Below are 13,384 nucleotides of genomic sequence, written 5' to 3' on the forward strand. Positions count from 1 at the left end.
TCCCGGGTAGCTGGGACTACGGGCGTGCACCACCATGCCCCGCTAATATTTCCCGGGTAGCTGGGACTACGGGCGTGCACCACTACGCCCCGCTAATATTTCCTGGGTAGCTGGGACTATGGGCGTGCACCACCATGCCCCGCTAATACTTCCTTTTCTGACCTGCACTTTCTTTAAGGCTATTTTCATCTGGTTTGTGACCGTTTTTCCCCTTGTTACTAAAAAGAAATCAATATTGAACATTAGTCGGCAAGCAGAGAAGTATACATATTTTTGATGTGCCAACTAGGAAGAGTGTTTTGTCGTTTCAGTCGCATTTTATTTTACCAAAGTCATGAGTGAGCCCACGTAGGCAGGACCTTGTGGTCTGGCCTCAAAATTGGGTTGCTGCCACAATCACTCTGCAGTCCATTGCCTGAAAGACCAGCGTGATTCACCTGCTCCACCTACTCTGAGGCTGGTCTCGTGGGACAAAGAGATAATCCCACTGAAGTCTCAGGGTTTTAGGACCAGAAGGGTAGGAGCTAGAGAAGGTGGCAGAGGTGAAGGGTGAACAAGTGAGTGGGACTCCAGGTCCAAGTCCCAGCCTGGCCCCTGCTTCAATCACAGTAGCTCAGTTTCATGTTTTTACACATTAGCTCCGTGGCCTAGGGTAAGTTTCAAATGAGTATAGCACCTACTTCCTATGGCTGATGAAGCAGAGTGACTGACTGTAGGTAAACACACCTAGCATAGTGTGGGTCACCAAGTGGATGTTCAAAGCATGGTAGCTATTGTGTTCGGATTCTACATTCGATTTTTTTTTTTTTTTTTTTTTTTGAGATGGAGTCTTGCCCTGTCACCCAGGCTGGAATGCAGTGGTGCAATCTTGGCAGGCACCCACCACCATGCCTGGCTAATTTTTTGTAGTTTTAGTCGTGACAGCCACACTGCTCTCAAACTCCTGACCATAAGTGATCTTCCCACCTCAGCCTCTCAAAGTGCTGGGATTATAGGCATGAGCCACCGCACTCGGCCTCTACATTAGATTTTGTTACAAGAAAGGATTTGGAAATCACTGTTTTGGCCCATCTCTCGTTTTAAAACAACTGAAAAATAACTTTGTTAAAGTACACATAAAGTATGTAAATGCATTTGTATAAGAAAATTTCCAAAAAACTATACCAGAGTAAATGGAAAAAAATACTTCCTTGCTTCTCTACCTACTCTCACTCCAACTTCCTTCCTGAGAGACATCCACTGTTACCATTTCCAGACCTCTTTCTTACACATTTACGCACATAAACACGCTTTTTACTTTTTCCATAAAAGACATTATACCTCCCAAAGTGCTGGGATGACAGGCGTGAGCTGCCACATCCGGCCCCCATTCCACCACTTTTAAACTGTGTGTAGCATCTCACGGCATGGATGCACCGTAAATTATTTAACCATTCGTCAATAATAAACATTATAGACATATCCAAGTCTTTTGCTTTTAAGGTTGAGTTCACCTCTTTCTTTGTGCATCTTCCTCTACATGTATGGATTTTTTTAGACTTCTGGTTTAGAGGTAACACTGTTGCTTGATAGGACACGCATATTTACATTTCTGAAAGTTCTGATAATGACAATTTATGCACCAAAAAGGTATCAAGCTGTATACTACCACTAAAATCCTGTACTGTTAGTCTTGTAATTTTTTTCTTTTTGTAAACCTGATGTAGGAAAAATATCCTGTTTTGTTTTCTTTCATGTTTATTAGCCAACTGAATTTCTTCAGTGAATCATCTGTTTGACTCTGTATTCATTTTTCAAATGGGTTACTTGTCTTTTCCTTACTGATTTTTAGGAGTTCTTTATATGTGCTAGATATTAATCGTTTGTGTCATACAGCTTAAACTGTTTTTTAATCCCTTGATTATGTTTCTGGTCTCTTTTTCCAAAAGAATTTTGTTCTCTTTATGTTGTCAAACCTTTCAGCACTTTTCTTCATGGCTTTTGGGTTTTATGGAGTCTCCCTAATATTCTGTTATTAAATGATAGGTGGGCATGGTAGCTCACACCTGGAATCCCAGCACTTTGGGAGGCCAAGGTGGTGAGCAGATCACCCGAGGTCAGGAGTTTGAGACCAGCCTGACCAACATGGTGAAACCCTGTCTCTACTGAAAATACAAAAATTAGCCAGGCATGGTGCATGCACCTGTAATCCCAGCTACCCAGGAGGCTGAGGCAGGAGAATCGCTTGAACCCAGGAAGCGGGGGTTGCAGTGAGCCGAGATCACCCCACTGCACTCCAGCCTGGGTGACAGAGCAAGACTCTGTCTAAAAAACAAAATGAAAAATAAATAAATAAATAAATAAATAAATAAAGGATAGTCTTTTCTTCTCATTTAACAGGGAAGGCAGTTCACTACATTACAGCGGAATCGGAATTAGGCCACGCATCTTCTCTCTCGACTGCAGGTCCAAGGACTTTTCTACTAAATCACATTGCTTCTCTATTGTTACCAGCAGTTAAAAAAAACCCAAAATCTAACTTTAAAGAAAATTCAAAAGTATGATTCTCTCAACGTGGATTTCTTCTTCCGTCCCTCCTTTCTTCTTTCCCTTTCCATTCCTGCCTGCATGGGTTCTGTGTATACTCTGCACGACTCGAGGAGACAGATGAGCCAGCTACAATTCCTGCATTCAAGGAGCTCAATGTCCACGCATATGTAACGATGCAAACAGAAATGACCATAGAACATAGACACTTGGTTTCCCAGTGGATAGGAAATCTGAAGAAAGCATATTGATGTGTCAGCAGGGAGTCTGGACCTCCAAAAAGAAGAGGTTTACTCCTTTCTCTTTTTTTTAGATATAGGGTGTCACTCTGTCACCCACCATAGCTCACTGCAGCCTCAACTCCTGGGCTGAAGTGATCCTCCCACCTCAGCCTCCCAAGTCACTGGGACTAAGGGGTGCACCCGACTAATTATTATTTTTTTTTAATTTTCTGTAGGGATGAGGTCTCACTATGTTGCCCAGGCTGGTCTCGAACTCCTGGTCTCAAGCAATCCCGCCTCGGCCTGCCAAAGTGCTGGGATTACAGGTGTGAGCCACTGCATCGAGCCAAAAAGAAGAGGTTCCCAGAGAGAAAATTTGGACTTGGTCTTTGACTACACAGAGACAAACGCTTAACCGGCAGTACTATGTCCTACCTTTCCAATGGAGGCGTGTAGTCCCCAGGCCTGTATACCTGGCTTTGGGGTTTACAGAGACTCACTGACCTAGTTTGCTCACCAGAGATGTTAAAAGGTAAACCCTAAAGTAAAAACATATCCTAAATTGTAACCAAATCTGACAGCTGATAAAGTAATAAGGTATTTGTGACTGAGTAAGGCCTCTGACTCACAAAATTACTAGTCGGTAAAACGGGATCAATACTTAGGAAAAATGATGACAGGGCATTCTAGAAACATGACATACTGCATCAGACAAACGGTAAATCCACACAGTGTTCTCTATCATCACTTTTCCCAGCAGCTCAGTGAAATCACTGCAGTGAGGGAGTAAGCACTGAAGCCAATGGACAGAGTCACCACACAGTGAACACTGAATCCCAACCACCCAACCCACTGATTTCATGTGGCAGCTCCCTAGGGGAGGTCTTACCAGGGTCCCATCGGTCAGGGTGCAGCCAGAGAAGCGTTTTGCGAGAAACCCCTCAAAGTTAGTTGTTCTCTGAATAGCAAAAAGAAGCAATTTCACTTCAATTTCCTTCGCTCTCGTACGCATAATCTTGGCAAGTTCTGTCCTTCAAAACAAAGAGATAAGAATACTATCAAACAAACTGCTCATTCATTCAAGAGAAGACAAAGTAAATGGCCTTCACTTATATTCAGGAAAAAAAATGTACGTAGTCTTTTCAAACCCTGAGGTCTGTTACCAGCTTAGTCTAAAACCTGGGGAATAGAAATACATGTTCTAAACAAGAATTTTAAGGTGAAATTATCCACCAGGCAAAAAATCTCAGGGGTTATGGACTATATATATATATAGTTTGTTTGTTTGTTTTTGAGATGGAGTCTCCCTCTGTCCCCCAGGCTGGAGTGCAGTGGCACGATCTCTGCAACCTCCACCTCCTGGGTTCAAATGATTCTTTTCTTTTGTATTTTTAGTAGAGATGGGGTTTCACCATGTTGGCCAGGCTGGTCTCGAACTCCTGACCTCAGGCGATCTGCCCACCTCGGCCTCCCAAAGTGCTGGGATGACAGGCGGGAGCCACCAGTAATTTGTTTTCATGGTTACTACATTGCCTGTATCTTTGAACTGTTGAAGAATTGGATAATAATACATATGAAGCACCTAGTTTTTTAGTGTATATATTCTATATAATTTCACAAGTCATTAATTACTGAATTATAAAGCCCTGCCTCTTCCTAAGGGCCCAGTAATCATCTCTTCAACTGGATGGCGTAAGTCCTCGAAACATGCCAGGGACAGGATCGCCGCGGGAAAAGTGACAAGCATGCTTAGCTGGTCCCTGCCCAAGAAGCGCCGGTGCAGCTCACTCAGACGTTCTGTCTCAGATGCTCAGTTGCTGGTGAACAGGGACGTGCGAGTTCTTAGTAAGGACTAAGCTACCATCTTCCCACACAAATCAATGATGAAATCAAACAAAGAGTCTCTGAGTTTATTTAAGAATGATGTATCTGTAGGATTTTAGCCAAATTCTAACAATAGAAGCTTGGCAGCAACACTGCCATTAGCCAAGACAACAATGGCAGGTACTGGCGCTCACAGAGACGTGCTGGCTCTAGCACACGTCCAGTCTCTCCCAGGCTCCATTTCTCACTGAGCCGGTTTGCAAGTCTGCTGAACTGTAGGCTAAAAAGAATGAGCTAACAGTTTCTCAAGGAACTCACTCTTTATTTTGTTAACTGGGATTTAGAAGGTGACAATCTCAACTGATCTTAAACCAAGGCTAAAAGGTTCTCTAAATCTACAGGAGTCAATGTGTTTCTTTTTCTTTCTTTCTTTTCTTTTCCTTTTTCCCTTCCACTCTCCCTCCCTCCCTTCCTTCCTCACTTCCTTCCTTCTCTCTCTCGCTCTCTCTCTTTTTTTTGAGACAGGGTCTCCCTCTGTCACCCAGGGCTGGAGTGCAATGGCACGATCATGGCCTACTGCAGTCTCGACCTCCTGGACTCAAGCAATCCTCCCACCTCAGCCTCTCCAGTAGCTGGGATTACAGGTGCTTGCCACTATGACCAGCCAATTTTTGCGTTTTTTGTAGAGATGGGGTTTTGTCATGTTGCCCAGGCTTGTCTCAAACTCCTAGGCTCACACGATCCACCTGCCTTGGCCTCCCGAAGTGCTAGGATTAGAGGCATAAACCACGAAGCCTGGCCCAAAGTGTTTCTTAGAACAACAGCCACATAGAATGGAGCTGAGTGTACCTGCAGTTGCAGCTACTTGGGTGGCTGAAGCAGGAGGGCTGCCTGAGCCCAGGATTTCAAGGCTGGGGTGTGCTATCACCATGCCTGTGAACAGTCACTGTACTCTAGCCTGGGAAATACTGCAAGACCCCCATCTCTTAAAACAATAACAAAAAAGTCACACAGAACAAACACCAAGCGTGAACACTCCCATGAACTATGGACTATCACCCTGGGTGGTGATGATGTGTCCGTGTAGCTTCATCAGCTGTGACAAACATACCCCTCTGGTGGAAGGTGCTGACCATGGGGAGACTATGCACGTGAGGCAGGGAGCACCTGGGAACTCTCTGTATCTTCTGCTCAATTCTGCTGGGAACCTCAAATTGCTCTAAAAAATGAAATCTATTTTAATAAAAGCCAATATCCCTTAAAACACTTTTCTCCCACGATGTGTTTAAAACGTGCAATTTGACTATAACTTCCATGATTTTAACAAAAAGACCACCATGAACTCTGGGAAGGTGGCTGAGTTATGCTTAGATGTCGGCCTTTTTTTCTCTTTTTCACCTGGCATTAGATATAACTGTGTACCACTGGGGGGAAATACATAACTAATACGAACCAGTTACCAACACTGTTGTAGTGTAGCTGCAAATGAAGAATTAAAAGGAGTTCAAGACCAGCCTGAACAACAGAGCAAAACTCTCATCTCTACAAAAAACACACACACAAAAATTAGCCGGTGTAGTGGCACACACCTGCAATCTCAGCTACTCGGGAGGCTGAGGTGGGAGAATCACTTGAGCCTGGGAGGTCAAGGCCGTGTGAGCCGTGATCACACCACTACACTCCAGTCTGGGTGACAGGGTGAGACCCCGTCTCAAAAAAAAAAAAAAAAAAAAACCAAAAGTCCAACTCTGGCTTTAGCTTTGTCATAGATACACTGATTTAACCTTCCTGAGCTTTGGTTTTTTCTTTTTTTTTTTTTTGAGACAGAGTCTTGCTCTGTCGCCCGGGCTGGAGTGTAGTGGCCGGATCTCAGCTCACTGCAAGCTCCGCCTCCCGGGTTTACGCCATTCTCCTGCCTCAGCCTGGGACTACAGGCGCCCACCACCTCGCCCGGCTAGTTTTTTTTTTGTATTTTTAGTAGAGACGGGGTTTCACCCTGTTAGCCAGGATAGTCTCGATCTCCTGACCTCGTGATCCGCCCGTCTCGGCCTCCCAAAGTGCTGGGATTACAGGCTTGAGCCACCATGCCCGGTGGCTTTAGTTTTTTTAATATAAAGAGACAATCTGTACTTGGGCTACACTCATGGATACTGTAGAGAGGATGAATGAAAGAAGGTCTTTAAAATGCTTGGAAAGCTCAGATGCAGGCCAGGTGCAGTGGCTCACGCCTGTAGTCCCAGCACTTTGGGAGGCCGAGATGGGCGGGCAGATCACCTGAAGTCAGGACTTCAAGACCAGCCGGGCCAACATGGTGAAACCCCATCTCTACTAAAAATACAAAAATTAGCCAGGTGTGGTTACACATACCTGTAATCCTTGCTACCTGGGAGACTGAGGCATGAGAATCACTTGAACCCAGTAAACGGAGGTTGCAGTGAGCTGGGATTGTACCACTGCAGCACTCCAGCCTAGGTGACAGAGTGAGACTCTGTCTCAAAATAAAACCTCTAACTATCCAGAGGCTATACACGCTGTACTGGGAGTGGGAAATTCACTCAACACAAGTTTCCTCAGTGTCTGCTATATCATTAAAGTAGATACTACCCTGTCTCTACGGAACTATCTATCTGGCAAGTCAGAAAATAAAAATGGTGATGGGATACACACACATCACACTGACATACGCGATATCAATTGGGGAAAACATGGGGTAGAGGAATCGCTGTAAGTCAAGCTGGTTGACAAGCCTTCAGTTGGTGGAGAAGGTAGAGACTGCCTGAGGCAAGAACTACACCAAGGAAAGTCCCAGAGCAAAGACGGGGGCAAAGGGAGCAGCCGGCGGGGCCACCGTTAAGTACAAGGATGGCACCAATCATCTGGTGAGGTCTGGAGGTGGCACCAAAACCACAGGACAGCATGGAACCACTAGAGACTGGGGAACTGATGGTGAAACTTCAATGAACAACAAAACCAGTAGAGAACTGGCATCTACCTTGTCACGTGGCAAAATTCCACTGCAATTCTCTCAGCCATGCACCACTCACGTGGAAACATGCGGCCATATTTCTCCTCATAGTCCACAAGCTGGCGTTTTATCCAGGCATAACGTCTGTCGATTTTGTCCAGCCAGGCAACCTGGTGAAGGTGAAGATCAAAAACCACCCCAGTGGTTAGAAGTAGAACTGGCAGTTTAAGGAAACAAGCAAACACACAGAGCCAAGCAAAAGGGAACCAACCTCTGTACTTCTCATGGTTTTAAAGAATCTAGGCTACCTTTTTTACTTGATTTTTTACTTAAAAATCCAGAGGTTTGGCCGGGCGCGGTGGCTCACGCCTGTAATCCCAGCACTTTGGGAGGCTGAGGCGGGCGGATCACGAGGTCAGGAGATCGAGACCATCCTGGCTAACACGGTGAAACCCCAGCTCTACTAAAAATACCAAAAATTAGCCGGGCATGGTGGTGCACACCTGTAGTCCCAGCTACTCGGGAGGCTGAGGCAGGAGAATGGTGTTAACCTGGGAGGCGGAGCTGGCAGTGAGCCGAGATGCACCACTGCACTCCAGCCTGGGAGACAGAGTGAGACTCCGTCGCAAAAGAAAAAAAAAAAATCCAGAAGTTTTTGGCCAGGCGCAGTGACGCAGGCCTATAATCCCAGCACTCTGGGAGGCAGGTGGATCACCTGAGGTCAGGAGTTCGAGACCAGCCTGACCAACATGGAGAAACCTCGTCCCTACTAAAAAATACAAAAATTAGCCAGGTGTGACGGGGGCCTATAATCCCAGCTACTTGGGAGGGGGAGGCAGGAGAATCGCTTGAACCCAGGAGATGGAGGTTGCAGCGAGCTGAGATCGTACCACTGCATTCCAGCCTGGGCAACAAGAGCGAAACTTTGTCTCACAGAAAAAAAAAAAAAAAAAATCCAGAGGTTTTTAACCTGGGGTCCATGATTGGCCTTCAGGGGTCTATACATTTCCAGAAACTATAAGCAGAATTTTATGCACAGGTCCATGTTCCTGAATTTCTCCCAAGGGTCAGTGACCTCAAAAGACTTAAGAACTATAAAGTCATCCCCCAGGACTCACAGCTCAACAATCAACACTGGAAGACAGTCATACTAAAAGGAAGTCTAAATTAGCAGGCTTGACAGCGTTCATTTTTCAATAAAATTCAAAGGTTACATCTGATCTTATTTGGTCAATACTTACATCTTGGTTTTCTTGAAAAAGTACTAGATACTCTGACAGATGCTGTTTAATGAACTTTTTGATGATTTCCTGTTTGATCCTGGGGTCCAGAATATTAGCAACCAGACATGCATCTCGTAGAACATTGCTGGGTCCTCCGGGTCTCTAGTAAAACAAACATGTACCAGATTAAAAGCCAGAAACCACCTTTAAACCTCATGGATTCTCACAGCCGCTGCTTCTTCTCTCTACGCGTGGTGAGTCTTACTCCTGCTCCTTTACATTCGTTCTTTCCACTGTGGATGGATCCATCAGTTACCTGTTGTTCCTCGAGGACGCAATCCTTACACTCATTTCACAGCAGGAGACATGAAAACTACCTTGTGAATCTGTAATGAGATCTTTTGGGAAATAGGCAGAAATGATCATGGGAAATTTGACTTTCTGCAAACCATAACTAAAAGAGACCTAAAAGTTCCAATGCCACTGGTCTCTGACGTCGGAAGACACTGCTGAAGAGGCCGAAGAGTCGGAATGCCACCAGCCTCCCAAGAGTCGGAATGCCACCGGCCTCTCTTTCAAGAGTGGGAATGCCACCAGCCTCTCTCCCAAGAGTGGGAATGTCACCGGCCTCTCTCCCAAGAGTGGGAATGCCACCAGCCTCTCTCTCAAGAGTGGGAATGCCACCGGCCTCTCTCCTAAGAGTGGGAATGTCACCAGCCTCACTCCACATGTGCCACTTTTCCCTGACTCCAATCTCTGGGATTCCTGTTCTTAAAGTGCTATGGTTTTGCCAGATAGTGTAGTCGCCTTTAACACATAAAACCAGGTTCCAGGCCGGGCACGGTGGCTCACGCCTGTAATCCCAGCACTTTGGGAGGCCGAGGTGGGCGGATCACGAGGTCAGGAGATTGAGACCATCCTGGCTAACATGGTGAAACCCTGTCTCTACTAAAAAGAAATACAAAAATTAGCCGGGCACGGTGGCGAGCGCCTGTAATCCCAGCTACTCAGGAGTCTGAGGCAAGTAATGGCGTGAACCCGGGAGGCGGAGCTTGCAGTGAGCCGAGATCGCGACACTGCACTCCAGCCTGGGCGACAGAGAGAGACTCCGAGACTCTATCTCGAAAAGAAAAAAAAAGAAAACAAAACCACACACACAAACAAGAAGTCACTATGCAAGAGAAAAGGAAGGCATGCTGTTAGAACCATTTTAATTTCATCTGCCCAGTGGTATCTGGGAAAAAAGATACAAAGTAGGTCTCTTCTAAATAATAAAGATGGGCTTCATCCATATCTTCCTGAAATTTCTAGAAACTGAAATGGGTGGCCGGGCACGGTGGCTCACGCCTGTAATCCCAGCACTCTGGGAGGCCAAGGCAGGCGGATTACCTGAGGTTGGGAGTTCGAGACCAGCCTGGCCAACACAGAGAAACCCCGTCTCTACTAAAAATACAAAAATTAGCCAGGCATGGTGGCAAATGCCTGTAATCCCAGCTACTTGGGAGGCTGAGTCAGGAGAACTGCTTGAACCCAGGGGACGGAGGTTGCAGTGGGCTGAGATGGCACCATTGCACTCCAGCTTGGGCCAAAGAGTGAAACTCCGTATTAAAAAAAAAAAAACAAAAAAAAAAACCTGAAATGGGCAGCTGAGTACACGTGAAGCTAACCCTGTCCTAAGAAGCGCCCAGAGCTTCTCATGAGCGAATATCCCTACAATCCTTTTTTACTTCTTTGATCTTCATCTTCCTCATGTAATAAATAGGACTAATGGCTTTCTAGTATCTACTCCCTCCCTGCAGTTATATCAGATGACTAAGGAATATGAGGTTCTCCAAGAAAAGTACTTTACAAATCAGCATCTGATTACTAGCAGACAGCCACAAAATGTGAAGACATTAAAATCAGGAGCGGAATTCCTACAGAAAGTGATGGGCAAAAGCTGGGGCCGTTACTCCCAATTACTTCCTTACTTTCTTTTATGGAACACAAAGAAAAAATAATTAAGATATTTCCACTTATTGAATTACAGAGCAGACGCCGGAAATGTTCCTTGGATCAGTAAATGAATGTATGTCCCCATCTCCACCCACCGAGTAGGGTCAGGCTCCTTGCCCCTGAATGCTTCAGTATATTTCTGCCTTGAACAATTATTTCTCTTGAAATAGCTCAAATAATAGAGAAAAGGGCTTGTATGGGTTCTTTCCTGTCCGACACACGCTAGGTATAAAGATGGCATCTGCTACAGTTGGAAGGGTGGAGCTAAAAGCAGTTCCCCAAGCAGGATGACCGCCGAGCGGGAGAAAGCTGGTTACATGAGAAGTGCAACCAGCAGCTCCCACGTGAAATGCTGTGGGCTTTGCAGACACAACACAAACAGCTCTGCTACCAGAGAGCTCAAGGGCATTAATTCCGAAGAGCAGGCTTACGGTCGGTAACAGTGAGGCTCCACACTGTGTCACTCCGAGAATTACATAAGCCGGTGGATGCTCCGCCCAGTTGTCTTTTCACCAAACCAAAACCAGTAAGTTATGTAACAATCCTAAAAACACTGCGGCATCAGGATTTTTTAAAAATATAGCCATGAGAAAAAAGGAACTGACAGGGCAGACAAGATAGAAGGTTTGACCTACATTAAATTAAGCCCAAACAAATCCTCCCTTTCTGAGGCTGGAAGGAAACAGAAGAGGAACTGCCACCACCTTGGGACATTTAAAATCCAGGATGGTCTCATCACTCTGAGCCTGCAGCAGACGGATCTGCAGCTGCCAGTGGGCACGACGGGAATGACAACTGCGTGGTGACCAGGGTGGGCATGAGTTCGGCAAGGATGCCGGTCATCTCTAAAGACAGGGAAACGCAGAGCAGTACCTTGGTGCCCTGGGAAGGAAACGCTTCTTCAAAATCGGCCAGGATTTGCTGTCCTAACTCAGTCTGTGCAGCCTTCACTCTGTGAGGAAGAGAGAACACATCATCACCTGGCATAATATCCTTATGTCACTACACACCGATCCACAGGGTCGGAGGGGCTGAAGTCTTTCCAGAAAGGCCAGGAAGGGTCCAGAGACGTCCACGAGGTGAGAGGTCACACACTAGTTAAGTGGCAGGTTGATGAGCAGGACCCAGGCACCCAAGGTATTCTCAGGGTGAATCTTCTATATCCCCAAAATGCTTCTAGGCCAACCCTTTCCCTGAGGTCGTACGTGTTCATCTTTACACAGTTCCACTGGGGGTAGTCGTGCTGTGGGAAAATGTTACAGAATCACATCCACATCAAATAGAAATCCAGTCAGGCACAGTGGCTCACATCGGAAATCCCAGCATGTGGGAGGCTGACGTGAGAGGGTTGCTTGAGGCCAGGATTTCAAGACCAGCCTGGGCAACATTAGAGAGATCCAGTCTCTACAAAAAAACAAACTAAAATAAAAATTACCCAGGTGTGGTGGAACACATCTGTACTCGGGAGGCTGTGGCGGGAGGATCTCTTGAGCCCAGGACTCTGAGGACACACAGAGCTATGATCACACCACAGCACTCCAGCCTGGGTGACAGAGCGAGACCTTGGCTCTCAAAACACTAACAAACAACAACAAATAAATCCATTTTGGATTACTGGTATAACTGCTGTCCTACTCCCTGGAGTACAGAATGGGAAAAGGGCTCCATAGTGTTTTAGGGTGTTTTGTAAAAAATTATTATGGGTATATAACCATTATATATATTTTTATAGAGTACCCGTGAAGTTTTGATACAGGCATATGATGTATAATGATCAAATCAGGGTAACTGGGGTATCCACCACCCCAAGCTGTTACTTCTCTGTGTCAGGAACATTCCAATTCCAATATTTTAGTTATTTTTAAATATACAATAAATTATTAACTGTAGTCGCCCTACTGTTCTACCAAATAATAGATCTTATCATTCTAACTGTATTTTTGTACCCATTAGCCGTCCCACTTTCTCCCCATCTCCCTGCTACGCTTCCCAGCCTCTGGGACCCATCGTTCTACTCTCTATCTCCATGAGTTCAGTTCTGAAAATGTTCAGCTCCCACATACGAGTGAGGACATGAGGAGTTTATCTTCCTGGGTCTGGCTGATTTCATCTCACGTCACATCCATTTCCATCCATGTAGTTGTAGTGTTTTGGGTTTCTTGTTAATCCAGAAACCAACAAGCTCATAAGTTTTTAAACAAATGAATGAAGAGAATGTCTTCCATAGTAAAAACAAAAAGATACAAGTGACAAAAGGAACTGCTAAAGGAAAGTGAGGGCCACTGAATGATGATTTAAGTTCAGAAGTTTGTGAATATGAAAATGGAACAGCAAGGAAAACCAGTTAGAAAGGGGAGGCCGGTACTCAACAGTGGCTGCGAGTGTACTAGGAGCTCAAGAACCACGTGTGGACTTGAATGCAAGGGCAGAAAGGAGAAGCGGATAGGATGGAAAGCAGCTGTGGATCACGCCCCGCGATCAATCACACCCCTGCCATCGATCATGCCCCCGCCATTGATCATGCCCTGCCATCGATCACACCCCCACAATCAATCACGCCCCCACCATCGATCACGCCCCCGCCATCGATCATGCCCCCGCCATCGATCACACCCCAATCGATCACGCCC

General features: G+C 45.8%; 1 protein-coding gene across 5 annotated transcripts in view; it reads right to left on the bottom strand.

Moving 5' to 3' along the window:
- VPS53 (VPS53 subunit of GARP complex) overlaps nt 1-13,384 on the bottom strand; it is a 171,721-nt gene that overhangs the window by 87,822 nt on the left and 70,515 nt on the right. For all 5 annotated transcript variants that reach the window (XM_023193352.2, XM_023193353.2, XM_023193356.1 and 2 more), the window contains 4 exons: nt 11,628-11,706; nt 8,778-8,921; nt 7,564-7,706; nt 3,637-3,778 (listed from right to left, as the gene is read on the bottom strand). In XM_023193352.2, coding sequence (XP_023049120.1) covers nt 3,637-3,778; nt 7,564-7,706; nt 8,778-8,921; nt 11,628-11,706 — 508 coding nt within the window. The remainder of the gene's footprint in view (nt 1-3,636; nt 3,779-7,563; nt 7,707-8,777; nt 8,922-11,627; nt 11,707-13,384) is intronic.

Source organism: Piliocolobus tephrosceles, chromosome 16 (genome assembly GCF_002776525.5).
Source record: "Piliocolobus tephrosceles isolate RC106 chromosome 16, ASM277652v3, whole genome shotgun sequence".
Taxonomy (NCBI): Eukaryota; Metazoa; Chordata; class Mammalia; order Primates; family Cercopithecidae; genus Piliocolobus; species Piliocolobus tephrosceles.